Raw genomic sequence first — 26695 nt, 5'->3', positions numbered from 1 at the left:
CCGCCCATGCGAAACTCGAAAGAGTGACGAGGTGGCTCGAATTTTCTAAATGGTTTGGGTTCCGTATTAGTCTTCTAGGAGGGTCAAACAAGAGAAGCCTAAAGCTAGACCCTAGGCTCTAAAAAGAGAAGTGAAGACCTCATCCGAAAATGAGGTCAACAAATGTACTATATTTATTTCCCATCCATTCTTAAAATACATGCTTTAAAAACACATCAAACCAAACTGCCATTCGCTCATGCTGTACTTCCAATCATATGTTTCATGATACAACAATTTATAAAATCATGGCTATGCCAACCTTTCTAAAGAAAACATGTAAAAGCACATTCAAAAAAAATTTATTAGGCATTCAAGTGATTACTTCAACAGACCGAATAAGAAAATGGGCAACAGAAATAGATCCAAAAATGACAAAATACTTAACTTTTGAATAACATCGATGATGTTAACATGTGTAGGCAGATACAAAAGTTAACACAGAATTCTTGAAAACCAAGTTTCATTGCATAGGAAAAATGTTTGTTAAGATGAAAATCCAGGTGTGTGGAACTGTGTTAAGAGAGTTAAGAAGGTTAATCAGAAGTCAAAAAGTATTTCAAATTGAGAATAAACTGAATATGTAAATTAGCATGAATAACTTTATGCCATTAAACCCAGTGGATGTGAGCACTAACGAAAATACGGCCACATAGGATTTAAACAGTACATTTAAGTGCAAAATTAAAGGTTATCGATAACAAATCAATATATCATCAGCAATCCCCGCCCTTTCAAAATTATCAAGAATAGTTCCTTAATTTCACATTAAGCTTAATATGGATTGCATCTCTCATCTCTATGCTTTTATTGCTCCTTTTTGCCACTTAAGTACAGATTTCAAGGTGCCACATTCTACTTTCTGTCCTTTAACGTCTAAAACAATTTCAAAGAGTTTTTTTTTGTCAAAGAATGAATGCAAACTAAAAAGGAATATTATGTAAAATAAATACATTGTATTTAAAACGCTAAAATTTGTATGGTTCGGTGCAAAGTAAATGCAAAAGATATTTTTTTGTGTTTAGTTTCACGTAAAATGAATTTAGTGTAATGCTTCATGATGTTGGTTGGCGATGCTGCCAGATGGTTGCAACTAGCAACTACAAGCTACAAAGGGCAGGCAACTGCTAGAAATGGCAGCTATGACTGGTTGGAGGCAGCCAAAGGAAACTGTCTGCAAGCAACCTACAATGGCTATGGAGGCAAGCAAAGGGCAGCGGATGGTAGGTGGCAAATGCAGCGGAGGTGGGCCGCCAATGGCAACGATAGGCAATCGTGCCAAGTAGTCTACGATGGCTAATGGGGGAGACAGAAGAAAATGAAACTTCTCTTACACTGTATTTAAAATTTAGCTAAAAATGAAGCAAATTCCAAATACTTCAAAATTTTACATTGCATTCATTTTTCACCAAAACCAAAGAGTTAATTTTAAAAAATCCTATATTCTTTTCACTTTACACCCATTTTTCAAACACCCTCTCAATCACTTTAGAAAGTATGTGAGAAAACTGGCATACACCTAGCAATCACTGAAATAAAAATCTCCAAAATTAAAATCCAGCCAAATGGTAATGTCTGATGAAGCTACTGCTATCAGCCATGAATTCACAAGATAGTAAATTACGCAAAGGACACTCAGATCATACACAAAGAATACAATGTAATACAATAAAATAGTTATTGTCAAATCATACTAAACTATAAGATTCCAGAAGTGTTACCATCTTTAGAATCACCTCCACCGCACCTTTCCCATCACCTAGGGCACCATCTATTTCATCAATGACCTTTACAGCATGAAATACCAAACCGTTAGTCTCATATTAAGTATAGCTTGATGGTATAAAAATAAAGCTCACCAAACATCTGGGTTTAGAATCAGAAATGACAGATGTCATCTGGACTGCATCAAGGATTTTTGATTCTAGCGTTGAAGATGACCTATCATCGCTTGCATTGATCTGCATAGAACATTTGTCAACATCTCATCAGTTTCATAAACAAACATGCTATCTAATACTAACTAAAAGCAGACAATACAGCCCTCGGTCCACATGCATTTCAATTTCAGCAACTTACTAACTAATCCTTTTTATAGTGCAATAGAAGTTGCTTTCACATATCTATAGCACAAAATATTTCCAACTAAAAGATTGGCATAATAATCAAAATCACTCATCCCTATATAAGGAGACACATAAAGAAGAGTTTAAACGCACTAAATTATGCTAAATCAAAGCAAATATGTTGGAAAACAGATAAATAAACAGTATGGCGCAGACCTCAACAACTCGGTATCCACAATGCTTAGCCGCTACATGTGCGAGTGTTGTCTTTCCGAGCCCTGGTGGGCCACAGAGTAAAAGTACCTGAAACATTAATAAGTGGTATTTCAGACTCTAAAAGAAACCCAAAAAGATGATCTCTTATGATCGTTGGATAGAGAAATCACAACAGGCAAACATTAACAGAAACAATTAACATCACCATCTTCATCATTAGCTTTTTATTTAAACAATAAGTTGTGAACTCTTAAAATAAATAAATGTAAACTTTTTCCCAGTCAACTTATAACAAATCCACTTCAAGAGAGAGAGGTTGTTCATGTTGCTACTTCTTTTTTCTGAATTTAAATTTTGTGCAAGCATGATTGCAGTCTCCAAAAATTCAAACCCAGCTCTTCTGCGAGAGTATGGTTTCTTTATCAAATTTTTTGGAGAGGTCATATATTAAATAAGATACTATCAGAATATTTTGGCCTAAATTTTTTAGGACTTTATAGTCTAATTTCAGATTTCCTATAGATGTTAAGTCAACATAATTAATTACCACTCCTAATTACAATAAAGTACTTATAATTAAAGTTAGTCGGTAAGTGCCAAAAATTAAGCATAAAATAATAGTAATTTTAATTGAGGATGAGAAAATTTTCGATAATCAGCTTATAGCAAATAGCAAGAAGACCGATAACGATTCCGATCAAGATCATATAACTTGGTTCTTTAAAATTCTCACACACTCAAGTGTACTTAGTCAAAGGAGATGGCTAACCAAACCTAACAAAATAATCCTTACTAGACAACCATGAGTCGTGTTGCCTAAGATTCAAGTCGATGTAAACTAATGAAACGCTTTGTCTTATCTAGCGCACTCCATGCTTCACCATTAAACCAATTAAGACCTTGCAGAATTTACTGGTTTAATTATTTGAAATAACACTCAATCAGAGCCTCAATAATAACCGGGCCACTTTTATGCCATTTGATGGCAAAATCACATTGATACATGTCTCTATACTAGAATGAAATTTTTAATAATGGTCATAAATATATACTTAATTTGATATTAGCTCTTGCTTCACCTTCATCTAACTATTACGAAAGTTGAATGAATATTTGCTATTACCTGTAAGCGATAAATCTCTTGAATATTTTAGATTTCAAAAAATATTTAAATATTCATACTTTATTGAGATTGAAGCTAGAAATTGTTTAATTTAGGATTAGATGCTATTTAAAAAAATTCCCGACAATTAAGATATATTGTCAACAAAGTTGTTGTTTACTAGTTCTCAAATGCAGAGAAATCATGTCTTAACTCGGTATAATTTTCCACCACAGAGATTGAGATGTAAATGATAGCCCAATTTTTTACATGAAAAAGATCTTGGAAAGGGAAAAAAACTAAGGTGTCTAACACGGTCAAGGTAATCCATTAGCAAATTGAAAATACAGATATTCACTCTTCTTCTGAATTAAGGAATATGGGATTACTAAAACAGACAATCAAACATTATATTAGTAGTTTGGTTTCATCAGCCATAATTGGGCTACAAGAATAGTAATAAGTTGTTATAATGGTTGCAAGTATCTTAAACTATTATTGGTGGTGGTGGACGACAAACTTTGGTGGCTAGCAACAACTAGTGAAACTTCAAGAGTTAAGCTTTAATAGTCAACTCACTCTCTTATTTTCTTCTCCCCCATTTCAAGTAAATGAATGAAAGGGGTTTATTTGTAATTTTTTAAAGTCATTTTGGTAAATTTGGTCAATCTCTCAAAACACTTCATCAAATGGTGCACAATGATTCCCTGATCATGGGTAATTTTTCAACATTTAAGTGCCTTAATGGCATCCAACCTGAATGATCTTGGACTCATTGAGACGCTCTATTTGAATATAAGCATGTCAATTTTTGACATTGTTTGACCTTCTAATTGATGCACCAAAGCATTTGACTATACTTCAAGTATGTGATCTAGGCTCATTTGGACCCGGATTGGATTACTTCAAACATCACTAGGTTCATCTTGACGAGATACTTAATTTGATTATAAACTCGATGAAATCGGAGCCAAGATGATCTTGAATTTGAATTCAAAATATTTCTTGCTCGCAATGCTTCGGGAATCATGTCTGATGATAAAAATTTATTAATGACACATCAAAGGTCATCATCGAAGAACGAACGTTCACATCTTTCGTTTTCACTTTGAGAGCTTTATTTCATCAGTGTCATGGCCATGCCTAAAAGCTTGAAATTTCCATATTCGATAAAAGACAACTCAAAAAATGGTCTATGAATCCTTTCCATTGCCCAGAGTTTGTGAACCATCCAGGTATGTCCTCATTGACCATTTACATCATGTTCAATCCATTTCACCTTTAAGTTTTGAACATTCTAATTCTGAACCTAAGCTTAATGAGTCTAGTCTTTCCATTGTAGCTTGTAAGGTGAAAGGCCTTGCAGCCAACATTCATTATCCCATTATGAGTCATATAAAAATCTCTTACCCACTTTTAGAGTTTTTATCTGATAATTGTCTACTTTAGAGATTTCTAATATTGTGCAGGATACCCTAAGAGTTCCTAAGTGGAATGAGGTTGTCTTCGAGGAGATGAAAACTCTTTAAAAAAATGACACTTCAAAATTGGTTGATCTACCTAGAGGGAAGAAAATGATCAGGTGCAAAAGAGTGTTTACAATCAAGTATAATTTCGATGGTTCTCTAGAAGAGTGCAAAGCTCGATTGGTTGTCAAGGGATTCACTCATGCTTATAGCATTTATTGCTTAGAGACATTTGTCCCAGAAGCAAAACTAAATTTTATAATTCTTCTGTCACTTGCAACTAATTTTCACTGGCCCCTACAATAGTTTGATATAAAAAATATATTTCTCAATGAGGACTTAGAGAAAGAAGTGTATATGGATTTATCTTCAGGATTTAGTGAGAAATTTGGCAGAAAGGTGTGCAAGCTATAATAAAAAAAAAACCTTATGCGGATTGAAATAGTTATTGAGTGTGTTTTGAGAAATATGTATATGAATGGTATAATTCTAAACTTCCCTATCATTTATTTTTGAAACCATGGACTTGAGATCTCTGATGAATTTTCTGGGCATGGAAATTGCTAGATCAAAGAAAGGAATTGTTGGTCCCCAATAAAAATATGTTTTTAATCTTCTAAATGAAATTGAGATGAGTGGGTAATAAGCCTTTAGAAACTCCAATTGATCCCAAACAGAAACTAGGAATGAGAAAGAAGGTTGCCCAATGAATACAGTTCAGTATAAAAAATTGGTGGAAAAATTGATATATTTATCAAATACATAGTCAAATATCGATTTTATTGTGAATTTGGTAAGTCAATTTATGTATTTGCCCTATGAAAACAACTTGAAGTAGTTAAGAGAACTATATATACCTAAAAGGTACACCAGGCAAGGACTTACTCTTTCAAAAGACCACAACAAAATTTAGAAGCGTACAGTGATATAGATTGGGCACGCTCAGTTATTGATAGGAGATCGGCTTCTGGATATTGCGCTTATTAGGGAAATACGGTTACATGGAGAAGTAAGAAATAGAATGAGGTGGTGAGTAGTGTAGAGGTAGAATATAGAGCTATGCCCAATGGAATATGTGAGATATGTAGAGGTAGAATATAGAGCTATGCCCAATGGAATATGTTTATGGTTGGAAAGAATTTCTGAAAGATGCGGAACACGATAAATATGCCAATGAAGTTGTACTGTGATAATAAAGCAATCATAAGCATTGCAAAAAATCCAATGCAGCATGATCGCACAAAACATGTGGAGTTTGACAAACACTTAATAAAAGAGAAATATTAATTGTGGAGCTATCTGAATTTTTTTATTCCTATTGCTCAACAAATATCTAGCAGATAGTTATCTTCACCAAGGAATTTTTCAGGATTAGCTACGAGCTACTTGTAATCAAGTTGAGCGTAATAGAAATTTTAATTTTTAGTATCTTCTATTTTAATATTCCTACTTTTAGAAGTTGTTACTGTTCGTAAGTTGTAATTTCCGTTTACTGGTTTTAGCATGGGATTTTATGTTGATTTTGTGGCTTTCCTAATTTGGTAGCCTTCCTCCTACTATTTATCCTGTAAACGTTTCTTATGAAATTGAAAAAGAATAATTATTTTCCTTCTCCAAAACTTACAATATCAAATAAGATGGTGACATAACTATGACCTAAAAACATAAATCAACAATATAACATTGACATAATAAAACCACTAAAAGAAAAATGCAACCATCTACTTGCTAGACTAAGACAGGATAATCACAACAATGTCCCTCTGTTATTATGTTACACTGAATTCTTGATCTAAAAACTTTCGTATTTGAACTTTTCACTCCAAACTACCTTAACAAGATATCAAAAATAAATAATAGTTTTATCTCATACTAGTTTAGGCCTATGGACAAAAACTAGCAATGAAAAAATTATCAAAAAAGTTTATAAACTTTATTATATAATATATTTGTAGCAATGCCATAAATACTCATTCTTTTTTCTCGTTGCTAGACCTTAAGTTTCATTTAGTTTAAAATTCTTTTAGAAAATGTCATATTAATTATATTAAACTTCTTAAATGAAACTGAAAAGAAAAATCACAAGTGACAGATATATTTACCAAGCATGAGAATTTTTAACTTCATTTAAATTGTAACAAAAAAGCACTGATATTTTAAATAGCACAGCAAGGTAGACTGATTGCTTCATGATTTCTTTAATGCTTTAAATCTTCAAGGAAAAATGCCTCTTATCACACACCTTTTGCTCAGGAGGATGATCAACTGTAGCTTTCTTATTCCATGATGCAGAAGAACCATTTAAATTCTCATTTTGTCTATCCGGTGCATTCCAAGGCTTGAACTTTTGATGGGAAAAAGGAGATTTACCCTGCTCAAAAATGGTGTTGCCGTCGGAAATTTTTTTATGTTGGATGGTTGAATGACACCGAAGAGCTGATAAAACATCATCAGTGGTCAACCTAACTTGAGAGCCAAATACAGATGAATCCCATTGCTTAAGCCACAACAGCACCTGCAGTTGGGAGCCTATGAATTTTGACTTCATAAAATAATGGACTAAATAACTAAATGTGTAAATTAATTTAAAAAATATAGAAAGAACTTGAGCCACAACATCCTTAGTGTACCTCTCTGTTAGTTTGTTCATCACTTAGAAGCTCCGTGAAAGAGCATGGAGCATACTTTTCAGCCCAAAGCTTCTCGCTAAAAGTTGGCACTTCTGAATGAGTTAGCTGAAATGGTGAGTGAACCTTTTCTTCAAAGGCCTTCAAAAAAATTTGCGGTCAGTTAAAAAATCACCCCTTCAAAAGTGAGATTTAAAATTAAAGAAAAAGATTGGTTTTTAAGACCGCGCCAAGAAAGTAAGCTCCTTGCACATCATTATGCAAATGAGGTTCCTGTAAGAATGAAATTATTTTTCACAACATCAATATGTATTGGCCCAATGCTCGATTAGTCAGGCATTTGATTCCAATTCAGATCATCTGTGTACATATGTCGTTTTAGAGTTGGACACTAAAAGCTATAGTTTAGATTGATTTACTTTGGTTTCGATTGGCTTCTTCAGTTTGTCTAGTTCAATATGGTTTTAACAAAAAGTATAAACTATGAACAATATTTTAAGTTATAAATTTAAGATCAACATTTTGGTTTGGATTAAATTTCTTAAGAAACGTAAAATATAATATGGTTATATTTAGATGATGCACGCCATGCCAACCTAGTGCTTGCCTATTCAAAGTGAGAAGTTAATAAGAAAATTAATTATATTATATAATAAATTTATTTTAATAACAAGGTAAAATTTTAGGATAGTTGAGAATAAAGTTATCAGAAAAGCTCGTTGTTCACGAATAGCTCGTGTTCATCTTGTTAAGTAGCTCGTGTTTGAGTCATTAGTAGTAAGCGAGTCAAACGAACAAATTTATTAAGCTTGGATTATAAGTAATTCAAACAAGAACAACTCTTTGTTCTATCGTGTTAGCTTGTTTTAGCTTAAAACAAAGAAATGATATATATTATTTCTATAATAATATATTATATATAATCATGTATAAGTTTTAATCACCACAACTCTTGTGGTAATGTGGTTTATGTCTTTTATTGCATAGAAATGAAACAGGTTTGAATCCACACCCTAAAACTATTTTTCTAATTAATTTTAACATGTCAATTTCGAGCATAACACGAGTTAAACATGTTCAAGAAAATGTAAATCGAGTCAAACACAAACACATTGTTCACGAGAAATTTCAAACACGAGCCAATTTTGAACATACTTAATTTTGAATGAGCCGACACGAGCCAAGACTGAGCTTGCTCATGCTCGACTCGTTTACCGCCCTAATTAAGAATAATAACCATTATGTTAAATTGTATTAAGGAAAAAAACAATTTTTTTAGTTACATTGCATTTTTATTTTAAAATCTTGTAACAGAAATTATCTTAAACAATTGTAACTATAATACTTAATTTATAGCATGAATATACTTAGCATGATTTTATCTTTACTATAATGTATCTTTTTTTCATTTGTAGCCCTTTTATCTCTTCCACTTTTAGGACTAATATTCTCTGTTTTAAAAATTTAACACTGTCATTTTTGGGTCTTAAGCGAATGCGTAAAGTGAAGGATTGCATTAAGTAATCAACAGCTAACGTAAATCGAAAAAATAATGATATGAATTCTTTAAATCATTGTGAAAATGTTAGAGCATCCCCTGAAAGCAACGAGTTCTATGGTCTGAATTCAACGAAAAGTGTGCAAGAGTCACAACACGATGTCCGATTGTAGTGTTAAATAAGCAAGGGTTCTCACATTATGAACGGATACGAATAAAAAAGTTAGTCCATAAAACTAATATTAAGATAGAATATTAGAATATACATACTCTCACAGATAAATTAATAGAATTAGATATTATGGTTCATATGAAGATAAATATCTTATATATTTAAGAAATTAAATGGGTTGAAAAAAAGACTAAAGAGATTGATAGCTTAAGTTATAAACTTTCATATTCAGGTAAGAGTCACACTAGAAATGGTGTAGGTGCAATTATAGATAAGAGTTGAAAAATAATGTTGCAAAAATTAATAGAATTGAAGATAGAATTATAGCACTAAAGATTGTTGTTGATACTAAGTTTTTAATATTATAAGTGTTTACACTCCTCAAATAGATTTAAATATAGATTCAAAAGAAAATTTTAGAGAAACATTAATACAAATAATAACTCTTGAAGAAATAATTTTTATTTAATGAGATTTAAATGTACATGTTGATATAATGGTAAAAGATTTTAGAAATATTCATGATCACTATGATTTTGGAGTGATTAATAAATATAGTCGAACTATATTAGATTATGCTTTAACGTATGATTTGTTATTTCTATTACTTTGTTTAAGAAAAGAGATGGGCATATTATTTCTTACTAGATCTAATAATGCACAAATTGATTATTTTTTTTGAGAAAAGGTATGGTTGATAATGTAAATATTGTTAGATCATTGATTATTAGTTCTGAATTTTAAAATGAAGAGTTGTAAGATAAAGAATACAATGAAACATTGTCATAGAATTAGATGAGAGCACCAAAAAGACAAATAAAATTATTTTTATGAGCAAACTTCAATATTTTAAGATTTGAAATGTTCATGAAGAAGTTAATTCAAAATGAGATAAAATTACAAGCACTATCAAGCAAGTCACAAAAGATGTACCTGAAGAATCAAAAGAAAAAGTTTTTATAAATAAAAATTATTAAAGTAAAATAATAATGTGTAAAAAAACATAAAATATATAAATTTATGCTATAAAAACTGATTTAAATTTGAAAGTTTAGAGAACTGAGAAAAACATACGGTCGCCCATAGAGAGTCTAATAAAACAATTTGTAACGCAAAGAATTTTACTTTTAGTGATTTTTATAACAGATTAAATACTAAAGAGGCTGAAAAATATATGTATAAACTAGTCAAACAAAGAGAAAAGAAAAGTAAAGATTTAATTCAACTAATGTGTATAAAAGATGAAAAACAAAAAATGTTTTTTCTTAGAGGAAGGTATTCAACATACGTGAGTGAGCTATTTTGATAAACTTTTCAATAAAGTTTATAAAAATATGATCGATCATAGTGATCTTAATATCATTAAAATAATAAAATTTTTTATTTTTACAGTCACATTAGTAAAAAGAAAGTTGAGCAGACTTTAAAAAAAATGAATGGTAGAAAATCATTAAGACCTAATGATATCTCAATTGAAGTGTGGAAATATATAAGAGATTTGGGAGTTTATTGGCATTCTAAACTCATTAGTATTATTTTAAAAACTACAAAATGCTCGAGGAGTGGAGGTCGGTACCTATTTTTAAGAATAAAAAGGGTGTGCAATGGTGTGCAATTTATAGAGAAATTGAGTTCACGTGTCATACTTTAAAATTATGCAAGACGATAATTCAACATAGGCTAAGGCATGATATAAAAATTTATCATAATCAATTTGGATTTATGGAGGGTAGCTCTATTATGGGAGCTATATATTTATTGAGATGTTTGATAGAGAAGTACAGAGAGAGTAACTAGTATTAACATATGATTTTTATTGATTTAGAAAAAGCATATGATAACGTTCCAAGAGAATTTCTTTGGAGAGTTCTAGAAAAGAAAGTGTTGATATGTATTATATTCAAGTCTATAAAGATAAGTATACTAGAGATGTTACTTGTGTTCAAATAGAAGGAAGATTGATCAAGTATTTTTTCTATTTTAGTTGGATTGCATCGGGCATCGGCTTTAAGCTCGTATCCTCTTGTGTTAGTTATGGATGTTCTTACTGGACATTTACCAGAGGATGTACCTTGTTGTATGATTTTCGTTGATGATATCCTTCTTGTGGCTAAGACTATAGAAAGAGTTAAAAAAAAAACATGATTTATGGAGGTCTAGATTGGAGTCTAAAGTTCAACATTTGAGTAGATCTAAAATTGATTACATCGAATGTAATTTTAGTAGTAGTAGCTCTAATGGCAAAGTTGTAAATATGGGTGATCAAAGCATTAAAAGTTGTGAACGTTTTAGATATCTCGGATCTATGTTCAAAGTGATAGTGATATAGATGGCGATGTTATTAGAAGACTCAAGATTGGTTGGTTTAACTGTAGGAATGCATCAAGTCTATTGTGTGATAGAAAAGTGTCGCTTAGATTTAAAGGAAATTTTTATAAGATGGTGGTGAGACCCACAATGTTTTATGGCGTAGAATATCGGCCTTTAAAAGAGAAGCGGAATACAAAGTTAAGTGTTGTTGAGATGAGAATGCTTAAGTTGGTGAGTGGCTTGACTCTTAGAGATAAAATGTAAAACAAACTTATTCATAAAAGGCTTGGTGAAGCTCCAATGGCAGACAAGAATAGAGAGTCATCTTAGATGGTTTAGCCACATTAAACGTAGACCATTTGATGATCCGGTTAGAAGATTTGATGTTTTATATTCAACTTATGTTAAGAAAGGCAGAGGTAGACCTTAAAAACTTAGGCATATTGTATAAAAAATGATCTTAATCTATTAGAATTAAATGAAAATATGACGTTGAATCGAATACAATGGAGAAAAATGTAGTCGGCTCACTTAGTGGGATAAAGGTATGATTTTGTTGTTGGCTCTTCGTCTTAAGAATTTACTAGTTAAAGAATAAAATTATGAAGCCCTAAAACCTATATTAGATCCAATATCTCCTAGTGCACAATTGTACTTATCTAAGTATTGAAATACTTCTCACATCACTCGATATCAATTATTTTCAAGGGAAACTAAGTCATTTTAATTTATTTAAAGCATTAGCAACTATCTATAAAATTCTAACTATTTATTGGAATTTAAACTAAATTTATTTTTAGAATCTTCTATTTTAGTATTTTTTCTATTTTTAGAATGTAGTATTGTAGGTATATTATAATTCCTATTTTCTTCTTCTAATATGGAGAATTATGGATGATTTTATGATTTTCTTAACATGAGAGTCTTCCACCTCTATTTATCTTGTAATTGTTTCCTATATAATTGAACATGAATAACTATGTTTCCTTCTCCAAAACTTATATTGTATCAAAGCATGTAAACGCGATTTAAGTCGCAATCAAAATTGCCCTAGAGTTCTCGATGAGGACCGAACTCGCGTCAATCTTCCAAAGGCCAACCTCGTGTCAATTGGGTGATTACAAAGTCTTCGATTGTGCGCCCTCTTTGGAAGCCTCCACCGCTGATGATCGAAGCCACTACTCTTGAAATTCCATCGCGATAGAACTCACGATCAAAGCAGTTGTTCGTGTGCTCAACTTCATGGTCACTACTCACGATCGAAGTAGCCTGATTGAAGTTGTTATGTTTTCTCACGAAGACGTATGAGTTAGTGATGATGACTAGAGTCCAAAGAAATTTTGCCACCTCTATTGACTCTGGTAACTCCGAAACAACTTCGCCTGACCCTATAGCCCCTCTCATCCCTCAATCTGTTGAATAATATTAACAAAATCTAGTGTCTTATCTCACGGTTATAAAAGTCAATGGTCACAAATATCTCGAATGGGCACAATCCATAAAATTTATGATCGACAGGAGAGGGAAAATTGATTATTTAATTGGAGAAACTTCAAGACCTACTGCTCGCAATCCAAATATGAAAAAATGGCAATTCAAAAATTCTCTCAATATGGTTTGGCTCATCAACTCCATGGAACTTATCATAAGAAAACAACATCTATTCCTTCCAAGTGTTTGAGATGACTGGGAGGCCATTCAAGATTTTTATTCATATTTGAAGAATTCTTCTCAAATTTTTAGTTGAAAACTCAATTTTAAAATTCAAAAAAATGACTATGACTTTACTACGTATTACGAGTTAGTAATATTATGACAGTAAATTAATAAATGTTATGATGATATTTGGAGAATTTGAATGATTATGTTGGCCACAAGAAGAGAAAAAAATGAATAAGTCTACATGTTCTTAGCCAATGTTAATCGGAGTTTAGACTAACTCTGAGGTCACCACATCCTCGGTAGAAAACCTCTTCCCACTATTCAAGAAACTTTTCGTGAAGTTAGAGGTCAAGAATCAAGAAGAAAAGTTAGGTTGTGCAACATTGAATAATTTTGTAACATTGAACAAAAAGAACTCAACTCTTATGTCAAAAAGGGTTGACACTGACAAAGAAAGACGTAAGAAATCATAGCACGAGGATTGCTAGAAATCATGGCCCGCAAAGGAGACATGTTGGAAGCTTCATGGTAAACCTGCAAATTAGAAAACAAAATGCAAAAGTAAGGTTTAGTTTATCAAGCCACCACTGAAGAAACTCAGGAGTCTTCTGCTAACTCGAATACAGAACCGTCCACGAAGAAGCAATTAAAGCACTTGCATAATTGTTTCAATCTAGAAACTTCTCCCCAAATCAATTTTGCTCCTTTGTACAGAAGGATAACCCTTCAGCTATTGTTTCGCTAGGTGTTATTCTTAATTTTTCTCATTCTTGGGGTAAATGATTCATGCGTAACTGATCACATGATTGGTTATTCTAAATTATTTTCTCCTATAGACCTAGTGTAAACAATAAAAAGGTCAAAATTATTGATAGCTCCCTCTCAGTAATTGCCTAGATAGGAACTATCAAACTTTACTCATTGTTAACCCTTCGGGATGTTCTCCGTGTTCCCAATCTATCATGTAATTTGTTATCCACTAGTAAAATTATTATTGACCATCAATGTCAAGCTAACTTATATTCATCTTGTTGTAAGTTTTAAGAATCGCCACGGAGAAGATTAAGAGTGCCAAGGAAGAAGATGAACTCAATTATTTTAACGATGAACTCGACTATAGATATTATCAAATTATTGGTTTAAATTTTGTTATATTTCTAAAGACTAATATTATGTTATGGATTATAGGTTGTCATCCTAATTTTTAGTATTTAAAATACTTATTTCCAAAATTATTTCAGATTAAAAAATTGTCTTTGTTTCAATGTGAAATTTGTCAGTTTGTTAAAAATCAGCATGCTTCTTTTTCTCCACAAACATACAAAACAACTACATCATTTATCATAATCCATAATGATATATGGAGTCCTTATAAAAATATTACAAAGTTTGAGAGAAAATTGTTCGAGTCTCACTGATGACCACACTAAGCTAAGTTGGGTTTATTTAATAAAAGAAAATTTGAAGTAGAAATAATTTTCAAAAACTTACACCATGGTAAAAACATAAGTTCAGAAAAGTATTCAAACATTACAGAGTAATAATAGCCAAGAGTATTTAAAAAATATTTTGGTTCAATTTTTTCTTCAAAAAAGAAATAATTTATCAAAGCTCTTTGAAAAAAAAACAAGTCTTATTGGACGCATTAAGGGCATTGTTATTTACCAATCAGATTCATAAATTTCTTTAGGGAAATGTTATTCTTATTATTACAGTTCTCATGAATAAAACAAAATAAAATTTTAAATTTCGAAACACTTTTTGATGTTTCTCAAAAAAAAAATTCCAAGAAAATAGGCACTCATCTTTTACCGTAAAACATATTTTGGTGTACTACTTTCGTTTAAATTTATAGTCATAATCAATAAAAATTTGAATCCAAACCAAAAAATGTGTTTGTTGGTTAATCTCCTAACCAAAAAGGGTATAAAAATTTTAATACCAATTCTAAAAAAAAATTATTACCATTGATGTCACATTTTTTAATTACAACTTTTTTCACCTCATCTTCGAAGGAGGAAGCAAAACAAAGATTCGACTCCCGAGTTTCAGGACTTTCTTCAAACCAAGCTCACAAAATAATATATCTTCAATCTTAATTGTTTAACCTGAAAACCAAGTGATGATATATTAAAAGAAAGTGGGTTGAGTCTTCCCATAGTGTCATCTCATGATGTTAATAGCAAAGAAGAAATAGAAAATAGAACTATAACTGTGGTATCATTGGATATTATCCACTCGCGACTAAGAACAACTTCAAAAAAAAGGTATATGAATCATTTGCATTGCCAAGAATATGTGAACCCTCCAGGTAATATCCTCACTGACCGTTTATCTCATATTTAGTTCACTTCATCTTCGAGTTCTAAGTTTTCTACTCTTGAACTTGAGCCTAGTTCAAATCATAAATCTAATAAGTCTAGTCTTCCCATTGTTGCTTGTAAAGAGAAAAGGTCTTGCACCCAACATCACTGTCTCATTATGTGTCATATGAAAAACTCTTGCCCACTTTCATGTTTTTGCCTCGCAATTACCTTGTATGGAGATTCTTAATGCTGTGTAGGATGTTCTGAAAGTCCCTGAGTGAAAAGAGGTTGTCTTCAAAGGTATGAAAGCTCTTGAAAAAAAATGGCACGTGGAAATTGATTGAACTAACTAAATGAAAGACAATTGTCTGGTACAAATTAGTATTTACAACTAAGTATGATTCTAATGGCTTTCGGGAAAGGTACAAAGCTCGATTGGTTGTCAAGGGATTCACTTAAATTTATTTAGAAACATTCACTCAGTTGTAAAACCAAACTCTAAAAGAGTTTTTCTTCATTAGCAGCAAATCTTGACTAGCCCTATAACAGTTAGATATAAAAAACGCCTTCTTCGACGGGGACTTGAAGGAAAAAGTATATAAAATTTTACCTCCGAGATTTAATGGGAAGTTCAACACAAAAGTGTGAAAATTAAAAAAATTTGTGTACGGGTTGAAACAATCACCAAATGCGTGGCTCGAGAAGTTTACACTATTTGTTAAATGTCAGGAGTATGGTATAATCAAGGGCAATGAGATAATACAATGTTCTTCAGACATTCAAATGATGGAAAGACAGATATATTGATTATTTATGTTGATGATATTATTCTCATCAGAAATAACACATATAAGAGGAATCATTAGAAGACTTCCCTTTCAACTATTTTTGAAACCAATGACTTACGATCTCTGAGGTATTTCCTTGGAATGGAGGTCACTACATCAAAAAAGAGAATGTTGTTTCCTAACAGAAGCATATTCTTGATCTTATAAAAGAAACTGAGATGAGTGGGTGTAAACCTGTAGATACTCTAATTGATCTCAATAAAAAACTAGATGGGAAAGAAGGTAACCCAGTAAATACAGTTCGACATCAAAAATTGGTGGGCAAGTTGATATATTTATCACATACAGGGCTAGATATTGCCTTTGTGTGAGCTCGGTAAGTAAATTTATGCATTTGCTCAATAAAACACCTTGAAGCAGTCAGCAAAATTGTCAGATATCTAAAAGGTACAGCTGGTAAGGGCTTAATCTTTCAAAAGACCACACAAAAGAGCATAGAAACGTACACTGATAGGCGGGCTAAGTTATTGACAAGTGATCAACTTTTGGATATTGCACCTATGTATGGGGAAACTTGGTCACATGGCGAAGTAAGAAACAAAATGTGATTGCAATGAGTAATGATGATGTAAAATATATGGCTAAAGCTAATGAAGTGCGTGAGATGTTATAGTTGAAAAAATTTTTTGAAGACTTGTAGATCCCGATAAGCATGTCAATGAAGTTATATTGTGATAATAAAGCTGTCAAAAGCATTGAAGAAAATCTCATAATCGCACAAAGCATGTGGAGATAGACAAGCACTTTATAATATAGAAGATTTATTGTAGAGTAAGTTGCATGTCATTTATCCCTACTGACATGTATGCTCCAAAATGAGGGAGTGTTAGAATTTTTGGATTATTTTATTTTTAGTATCTTCTATTTTAATATTTTCTATTTTTAGAATGTAGTAATGTAGGTATGTTATAATTCATGTTTCTTTCTTTTAGCATGGGAAATTAAGGCTGATTTTATGATTTTCATAATGTGGGAATCTTCTCCCTCTATTTATCTTATAATAACTTCCTATAAAATTGAAGATAAATAATTATTTTTCCTTCTCCAAAACTTACAGTAAGCCTATTAACTCTTCCTCTTTCTTGACTCATACTCTTCGTCCTAAGAATTCACTAGTTAAAGAGTAAAACATATTGAGCCCTATAACCTATATTAGATCCAATGTTAGTTAGTGCACAATTTTACATATCAAGTATTGACAGACTTCTCACATCACTCAATATCAAATTATTTTCATAGGAAACCAAGTCATTTTAATTGATTTAAAGCATTAGCAACTATCTGTAAAGTTAAGTCGAATGAGATTGCCTCACTCCCTCAGTTGTTAGTCTAAGCATGATTTAGTAATAGTGCATTCTTTTAAGCTTTGTGAGCCATTAGTGCCTCACCTCGTGGAGGTAAGCACCAATTCATCTTTAATTCCAAAAGCCAAAATCTAAAAATGAACCAATTGGTTTATACAGTATTACGAAGTGAAATTAAACCAATCAAAAAACTTCTTCAGTTTGTTTAACATTTCAATTTTACTTATTTATTGTTCAATCCATTCTTCAAAACCTTAATTGTAAAAGGAGTAGTTATGGGAAGCTACGACAGAATAAATATATTTATACAATTAACAAATGAAACTCTGTACGAAGGTGCATGTAAAAGTACCTTGGAAAAAATGTCATTGTCCATGTTTTTTAAAATGATGCTAATTGGCTCAGAAAGAAGTCCTGCAATGTCATCAACTACACCAAGGTAAGACTTTGCAAAATTACAAGCTGAAAGTTATAAACATTCTAAACAAAAAACACAAATGCACGTTAAGGGAAAAGAAAGAAGCTTTTTTTTTTTGGCACAAAAATGACGCAACATCATTCCAATCAAAAACAATAAAAAACCTGAAAAAAAAAAAAACGGCAAAGAAGGTAAACCAATTAGAGTTTAGAGACAAAAAAAAATAAAAGCTTTATCATGACCATATCATAATAGAAAATTATGAAAGGTTCGTTGATTTCTAATGCAAAAGATTAAGTCGTGTGCATGAAGCCAAAAGAGCAAAAGATGCTCAAAACAAAGTCAAAGAACACTAGTTTGTATTGGTTCAGCTCGTGCATGGATTTTGTGATGTTGGGGTCCAAATCCTCTCAATGCAACCGAAAACCAGTTAAAACCAAGAAGTTAAAACAAGTCATCCAGAAGAGGTATGGAGAACAGAAAATTGTATTTGGCAATCATTACCCATCTAAAACCAAAGTTGGAACAAGAATAAGAATTTTGGGAAAAATCACTATAAACATCAAAGATTAATTTCCATATAATGGATAGGGCAAAGGGAGATAAGTAAAATGGATGGGGCAAAGGGAAATAAGTAAATTTAATTTCCATAAAATGGATAGGGCGAAGGGAGAGAAGTAAATTCTCCATCATGCAGGGCTTTATTAGTGATTCTATTCCAGCAGGCAGAGAGATAAGTAAAACAAAGTATGTTTTCCACTAAATTTGCTTCTCATTAATGCCAAACCAATAGCTTAAAAACTCAATATTCTTGATCCAAGTAAATAGCATAAAACAGACAACAAGTAAGCCACATTAATGTTGCACGCCTCTCAGGCTCTCACAATATTAACATAGCAAGCTAAAAATAATAATAATAATAAATAAACATAGCAAAGTGCAGCGAAATAAACTAGCACATTATATATTCACATATGTACTAAAAATTTACCATAACACATATGAATAGCGCAAATCACTGGCAATATCTTATTTCTTTACTTTTATGTTTATGCTTTCGATCTTTCTGATTTATTAATTTATTTTAAATTTGTTTATCTTTGTTTTTTTAAATCTGCTTTTAAATATATTAGAATTTCAACTCAATAACCCCTCAAATCCACTCACAATTCAGTATATTTCTGAATATTTATTAGAAATTTTCAATAAAAAACATAAATAACAAGAGTAATAGGAGCCTACAGCAACAGCAAAAACATGAGAAATCACTGTGAAGTCTGTTGTAATTAACCAAAAACAGTCATCATCTTTGTACAGAGAAACAACAATCATTATTGTCTAATAAATTATAAGTATTTGGCATCCTAAAGAAACAAATAAGCTAAAAAGATCATCGAAAGGAATTGAGTCTTTCAAACACACAAAAGAAGGTTTTTGATGAAGATCTAGAACCAACTAAAAGCACTCATTTTCCTTATTCCCCTTGTCCTCAACATTACCAAACACTTCCTTGCAAAGATGTTGTGCACTTCCACTTTTAAACAGTAATAATGTATGTTCTTTCCATCCTACTACATGCACACTTCCTCAATTGTACTCGTTGTTATTTATCTAGTGCTTAGTTTTGCTTGACCTAATTCAGTTGATTACTTACAATATTATGTTACTATATTGGTACTTTGAGTTTGTTTATTATTGTTATTTTCATTGCTTAATTCATGAAACTAGCATCATAATGTAATCTACATTATTAGTTACATTCTATGTTCGACATTTTGACCTCTTACAACTATGATAGTTGTATTTGCAAATCTAGTTATTTTCAATGTGTTGATAATCTTATTTTCCAATTTAATTATCTTTCGTGAACTTATATGCATGTTAAAACAATCTTATGTTTTAGTTATACATCTCTGAAAATGTCTTTTTACATTAGAATATCTTATTTTATTGAATTATCAACAAATCAATAATTTATGTTACTTTAAAAATAGTGTGTGCCACAACATTCATTATAACTCCACAAGACCTTTTTGTTCTGGTCTATTATTTGCTAACAACAAATATGATCCAAGGGCATTATCTCAAAGAATTCACCAAGGTATTAACATAAAGCATGCAAATGAAAGAATTCAAGCACTTTAACTGGTGCATCTAAAAAACAAATGCATGGAATTTTTTTGGGCCCACTCAAAGATCTTTCTCTTTATCCTTCAAAATAAGTAGAAAATCTTTCATTGTACCATCTTCCCAGTTCCACTAATAATCAATATAATGCAAAAGAAAATATTGATAGCAATTGCAACAAGTTGTGAAAGATAGACATCAGAAGTAGAAAGTTCTGTACATAGAGCAAGAGAAGTTGATCACCTTGGCTACAAACAACATCTTATATTTAGGTTCTCTTTAGAGAGTATAGATATTGTGTTTTTGCAAAGTGTCACACATGTATATTATTTTTTACCGAGGATTCCACCTGTATAATTAGAGATAAGGGCAAAGCAGTTTAGAAAAGCGCACATTTGTGCATCTGCTTCTAGGTTTTCCAATCCCGAAATTCCTTCTTGTTTTTTTGCATCACTCCTCATTTCCCTTTTTGAAAAGAGAAAAACTACAAGGCCTTGCCAGGTTAAAACAGCTTCCACTATAGTAAATATGATTAACTGTTGGAAGGTGTGGTTAAAATCTGATATTGGATTAAATGTTTAAGGAAAGAGCATTATTGCATGAGTAAAAGTCAAAATCATTCAACAGTGACCACCCAGGAACGGCTTCCTATTTAAAAGCTTTCAGGTTATTTCGGCTATAATTTAAATGTAACACCCAAAATTTGCTAAAGGACAAAATGTTAGAAGTCTTAGAAATTTTACAACCTATTTTTCATACCTCACAAAAATGATCACGAGTATTTTTATAAAATCCTATGTTTACAAAAGCATATATCTGTGTGTGTGTGTTATTAATACATTAGCTTGCATACATTAATTAAGTTTTAAAATCAATTAACCTAAGCTTTATTTTAATATTATTGTATTTGAACTAATACACTCTTCGTCCAGGTGGAATTCCAATTAAATTTGCATACAGTGGTTTAAATGGAAAGTAATGGATACGATTTACTTAGTAAATACGAGGCTTTAAAAAAATCTCATAAATAAATCAAAATCTAAGCTAAACACAAAGAATTTTTAAATTAAATCCCATTTCCACGAACATCAATTGGCAGAAATAGAGAGCTCGGCTGAAGAAAAAGAAGGGAAGAAAAAAGGAAGGGAAGTAGAAAAAGGAAATAGAGTTTTAAGGTGAAAAATCCAGTTTTTCATATTATTCATCAACTCCAAAACTTCAAATCAAGATAATAAACTTTGAGACTTGTGTGATAAGAGCTTCTTTTAAGATAAAAAGTTTATTTCAAAAGATCTTTTGGTTCAAAAATTAAGTTGGGAAGTAAAAAATTTATAAATAGAGAAAGTTACGTTTTATAAATTGTGTACAAACAAATAATATTTGAAATGATTATAACTATGAAATTGATCATATGGCAAATCACCAGAATGGCAAGATACTCAAGTTCTAAATTATGAAGTGAATTTGATTAAGTCTTTCATAAACTTGTATATGTAATTAAATGTCCATGTAAAAAAGGTTTGAACAGTTCTTTATATTGCAAAGTGCTGCATGTAGAAAGTTTCATTATGGAAATATTTGATGAATTCTTGAACATATTATCCATGTAGTGAACAAGACAATATAAAGAGGAATTGCCAAGAATTGTATGGGCTAACCTAAGGCAAGGAGGAGCTCAAAAGATATAATAACCTAAAGTTGGAAAGATTTCCATAAAGAAACCTACATTTAAGGGAAAAAGGAGAATCATTTAGATGTAATATAAGATCAGTGACAGCTTAAGCGTTTACTCTAAAATCCCAAAAAGCAAAGAAATCCTTAAATGTTGTGCTAGGTACAATTAGCATTTTAGATATTATTGCAAGAGTATTTTTTATTCTAGGACATCACATTCTTTCTTGTTTAAGTTAAATCTTTGCTAAATTGTATCAAACATCAGTTCATTTTACCCATGATTTATGTATTAGGCCACCTGATGGTGATAGTAGGTTTGCCAGTATTTTATACTCTTTTGATATTCTAATATCTAGCAGAAAATTCAAATTTGAATTGATTTTGCTACCATTGGCTGAGTTTGGCATGCTTTTGTATATGGATTAGCTTATTAAAAACTAAGTTGCCATCGAATGCTAAAAGAAAATAACCAAACTTGATTTATCAAATGACAAGATGTTCTATTTTGAACATAAAATGAGGGTGATTTTGTAAAAACACATTTAAAAATAAATAGATTGGAACTAGTTAGTGCTCAGTTCCGAGATATAAAGGGGAGATGGACCCCAAACAAAAAATGGAGTGAGAGATGATAAGAGAGAAAGACATAGAAAGTAAGGACATAGAATGGGAGCAAGGGTTGAGACCAAGAAGAGTGCTAGAGGGTTCAGAATTAGAGGACCTGCAAGTAACCAAAAAGGCTCGAGCAGGCAGGCAATACAGAAAGATTAATGATATATGGTAAAAGATGAGTGCCTATGATATACAGAAAGATAAGTGAGCAAGGGCAAGCATATGCAAGGGTGGTAAGGGCATTGAAACGAGCTTGCATTTGGCGATTGTGTAAGGACAGTAATTACTAAAACGTGGAATATATCAAATATTGAATTAGAAATTTTAAAGTACTAGTGATAATCTAGTTGAGAAATAAAATATAAATATTAATTAATCTAACATATATACATCCAAATTAGTAGCATAAAGTATAATATGTATGATATATAAATAAAAAATACATATCTTATAGAAATGTATAAAATTTTAATGATACAATATTAAATCTGATAATTTAAAAATAATAATGGCTTGATAAATAAATTAGATTATTCTAGACATAAAGATAGTTTATATTGTTGAACCAAAAAAAAGATAAATTAAACTAAACAAAAGGGAGTCAAATTAGAGTAAATTAATTGATTGACTTATATGTTAATATAAATATCAATTTAAAGGAGATGGAGTCTAAAAGAGTGAAAAGGAAAAAAAAATGAAATCATCTAAAATTAAGGTAGGTGTTTTTATTTGTAAATTACGGCAATAATTTTCATTTCCTTAATCAGGAGCATCAATTGATATTGATATAGATAATTTGAAATGCATAATATTTGGATAAACCCTTTCAACATTAGTTCATAAGCTCCTACCACTCAATCATTTTAAGACATTGCACGCTGCTCAGCTCAAAACAGCTGAAAGCCACAAATTTATAATCAGTTAAGTGCAACAAAATTTCAGGAAGATAGAAATTTCAGGCAACTGAATCGGAATAACATTTAATGTTTTGAAATATCTCGTAGGCTAGATGTACCAGCGGAAACCTAATGTATTAAGACGCCAGCTATTGGGACCGACAAACCTTTTAACTGGTTTCAATTGTATGCCCTAGTCCTTGCGGCCTGGATGGTGTTTCAAATAACCATGTGTCCAGCTAAGAAGAAAAGGAGGTTATATGAACTAACCGTCTTTAGGATGTTCTATTCTTAACTTTTTCGGGCCTTCACCGGCTATGTTACAAGATTGCATCTTGGCGTAGACACGGTCACCATATGGTCCTGTCACAGGCACGCAATCCCCTTCAATTTCCAGGGCAAATCTAGAAATTATCTTCTCCTGGAAGGGAACTTCGGCCATCAAATGATCACTCTCCGGTGCAATATGAACAGCTTTCCGCTGCGGGGGACAATACTGGAGCCAGCCCTCATCTTGCTCCTCCTCCACTAACTCCAAAGCCCTTCTCTTAATTCCATTTTCCTGTTTCTTACCAATTTCTCCGATATTTTCGGATCCATCGTTCTCTTCCGACCAGACACGCTTCCTATTGCCCTGAATCTCGCGAGGATCTGCATCTGAACGACGAGAAAAAAGCTTGCGTTACATGATCAGTATCGAAAAATTAAGTGGATCCACGGGCGCCGAAATGTGAAATTAACGTGCTCACGAGGCAATGCAGCAGAGGCTATAACACCCTCGTTATCTTCCCCGATCTCTTCATCGTCGAAAGAAAAGCCATCTACCTCTACGCATTCGGCGAGAAAGCTGTTCGTTTCAAGCCACTCGAGCTCCTCGGCGTGGGGGATCAGTTGCTCTTTATCCATCCGGGTATGCACGTTGATGCCCTAACCACAATTTGGTTAGGAGATGAATACATCGACTGAATTTGGCGGGAATAGATAAGAGTCATTTTGTAAATAACAGAACTAAGGGTTTAGGCCCTAAACCCTAAACCCTAAAATAAGTCATTTTGTAAACCCTAAACCCTAAACTTACGTTTACATATATGTTGCTTAGGGCTCGCTTGGGGCAGCTTATAAGTGCGGCACGGCGGCGTTTTCAAAAATACCGCCGCACCATTTGTTTTGAGCATTTGCGCAGCTTATTTTATAATCTTGTTTTCGATTTAGAAAAAAGTTGGTCGCGGATATCGACCCGTAATCAGCGTTTCGAACGCGCGATTGGGGCATATTTTACGTGCACACCCCTCTTGCCCTAAAACCTTATTCGCACTTTAGATCCACTCGTCTCTGCCTCCAGCTTCGCTCTTCCTCGCGCCGAAGTACTGCTCTGCCTCGCGCCGAAGTACCTCTCGCCGCCGACTCTCCGGTCTTCCTCCGCTCCGCTGAAGACCCGCGCTTCCTCCGCCGAAGCTTAGGTATTCCTCCGCCAAATCTCCGCTCTGCCGCCTCCGTCGAGGAAACTTTGCTCCGTTTCAGCTCCGCCAAAGGCAGCTTCCACTCAGACTTTGGTAAGAAATCTCGATCTTACCTCCTCTCATTTATCTCTTCTTCCCTCTTAAATCTTTCCCTGAGAATCTCATCCCCGATTTTTAGGTATGCCTTCACTGATTTCGTTCGGTCTGCTCTTCCTCGTCGGCAAGCTCCTTCTTCGACATTGGCCAAGGTAAAACTTCTTCCTTGCCCATTTATTCCTCTTCTTCGCATTAAGAATTTTTTCATTTGCAAGGAGAGGTAGATGAACGGACATGTGATGAAATATTCATGGTAATGGTGCAGCTTGGATGAACTTTGACTTTATTTGTGCAGCTGCATCATTGTGTTATTGGTAGCAAATATGTTCATGAATCTTTGTTTTGATAGAACTAAGTTAATTCGAGCCTCAATTCTCCCATTTTAGTTTGATATTGGTGCTTGTAGATTTTTACTTCTAATGCATTGGTGTTGAAGGAGCTTCAGCAGCCCATACCTATAAGGGCGTACAACAATTCTCCCATATTTGTTTGATATTGGTGCTTGCAGCTGTTGTTTCCATGATATATTTACATTTTTAACATCTAAACTTAAGTGCTTATATTGGCTTCATAATCTCCAAATTGAAAGAATTTTGGTCGATGCCCTCGCCAGCATGCTGCCATGTTTGTTTTTTTAGCTTCGTATTTTTCTAAGGTTTTTCTTGGAGGGAAAGGGAGAAAGATAAGGATCTGTTTGATTTGTTGTAAAAGGAATGCATTGGATTACTTCTGCTGAAGGTTCTAAATTTTTCCTATAAAATATTTAGGCTTTGAAGAATATGGACTCTTTCATTTCTGATTTTTTTACACAGGTTTTAAATATGACGTTTTGTTTTTTATAATATAATCATCCCCTTACAATAATTTTATCTATGAATGTAAAGCCTCGTAGTGTTGTTAATGCTTGCATTTGAACTATGCATATACATTGAAGTTGTACTGAGAGTCTCCCTTAGAGGAATGTCCGTTAATATCTAGATATTTATGCTTCAGAATTTAATTTGTGACTTATGTTGGAATATAATGTTGGCTTATAAGTTGGAAAATACGAGGGTTTAATGTAAATACATAAGAATTGGGTGGAATGTATGTAAATGCTACCCTTTTTATAATACATATGAATTGATTTGCAGGGATGAAAAGAGTTTCTGACATCCACGCCAAAATTTTTGCTTTTAAATTCACTTCTTATGTATTTACATATTTAACACCTAAGTTTTCATTTTTTTTACTTTTCCATGTGTCATGGCTATTGAGCAGCTTGGATGACCCATGACTTCAAGGGCAACCACCGCTTTAAAGATGAGCAACAGATAGTTTATACTTTATCTTGAGTTAGAATGAATGGGTTCCACAGTCTCTTAAAACCATAAATATTTTTGTGTCATAAATCTGTCCGACTTGACAACATCATGTATGGTTATAATTTCTGTTGGATCTTAATGCCTGTTGTACAATATTGTATGTCATTATTGTCAATTTTTGGACTGATCTATTCTGTTTTGGACTGATCTATTCTGACTGATCTATTCTGATTTTAATAACTGCAGGACGATGAGTTCCAAATATTCAGGGAAGTCCGAGAAAGTGATGTGTCGATGTGGACTACCATCATTGCTACTCACGTCACACCAGACACATAACTTTGGAAGGCAATTTTACAGGTGCCCGAGGTGGGCACAACGACAGGAGGACTGCAGTTTCTTCAGGTGGGCCGACAGAGAGTCTATTTCTATCATATCCCAGAAGGATACCGCAAATCGGAGTTCGTCGATGTCAATATTTCAGAACACTGC

At 32.5% G+C, this 26695-nt stretch overlaps 1 protein-coding gene across 2 annotated transcripts in view; it reads right to left on the bottom strand.

Annotated features, from left to right (window-relative positions):
* Positions 1-24320, bottom strand: part of LOC110026362 (chromosome transmission fidelity protein 18 homolog) — an 84560-nt gene extending 60240 nt beyond the window's left edge. For both annotated transcript variants that reach the window (XM_020727263.1, XM_020727261.1), the window contains exons 1-8: positions 24093-24320; positions 23614-24000; positions 17969-18030; positions 7520-7657; positions 7132-7404; positions 2322-2408; positions 1899-2000; positions 1761-1826 (exon numbers count right to left, since the gene is read on the bottom strand). In XM_020727263.1, the coding sequence (XP_020582922.1) occupies positions 1761-1826; positions 1899-2000; positions 2322-2408; positions 7132-7404; positions 7520-7657; positions 17969-18030; positions 23614-24000; positions 24093-24249 (1272 nt within the window). In that variant the 5' untranslated portion in view covers positions 24250-24320. The remainder of the gene's footprint in view (positions 1-1760; positions 1827-1898; positions 2001-2321; positions 2409-7131; positions 7405-7519; positions 7658-17968; positions 18031-23613; positions 24001-24092) is intronic.
* Positions 24321-26695: the final 2375 nt, after the last annotated feature.

The sequence above is a fragment of the Phalaenopsis equestris genome, unplaced genomic scaffold, assembly GCF_001263595.1.
Source record: "Phalaenopsis equestris unplaced genomic scaffold, ASM126359v1 Scaffold000369, whole genome shotgun sequence".
NCBI classification, from domain to species: Eukaryota; Viridiplantae; Streptophyta; class Magnoliopsida; order Asparagales; family Orchidaceae; genus Phalaenopsis; species Phalaenopsis equestris.
The sequence above is the reverse complement of the archived record's forward strand: the minus strand, read 5'-3'. Positions and strand labels throughout refer to the sequence as shown.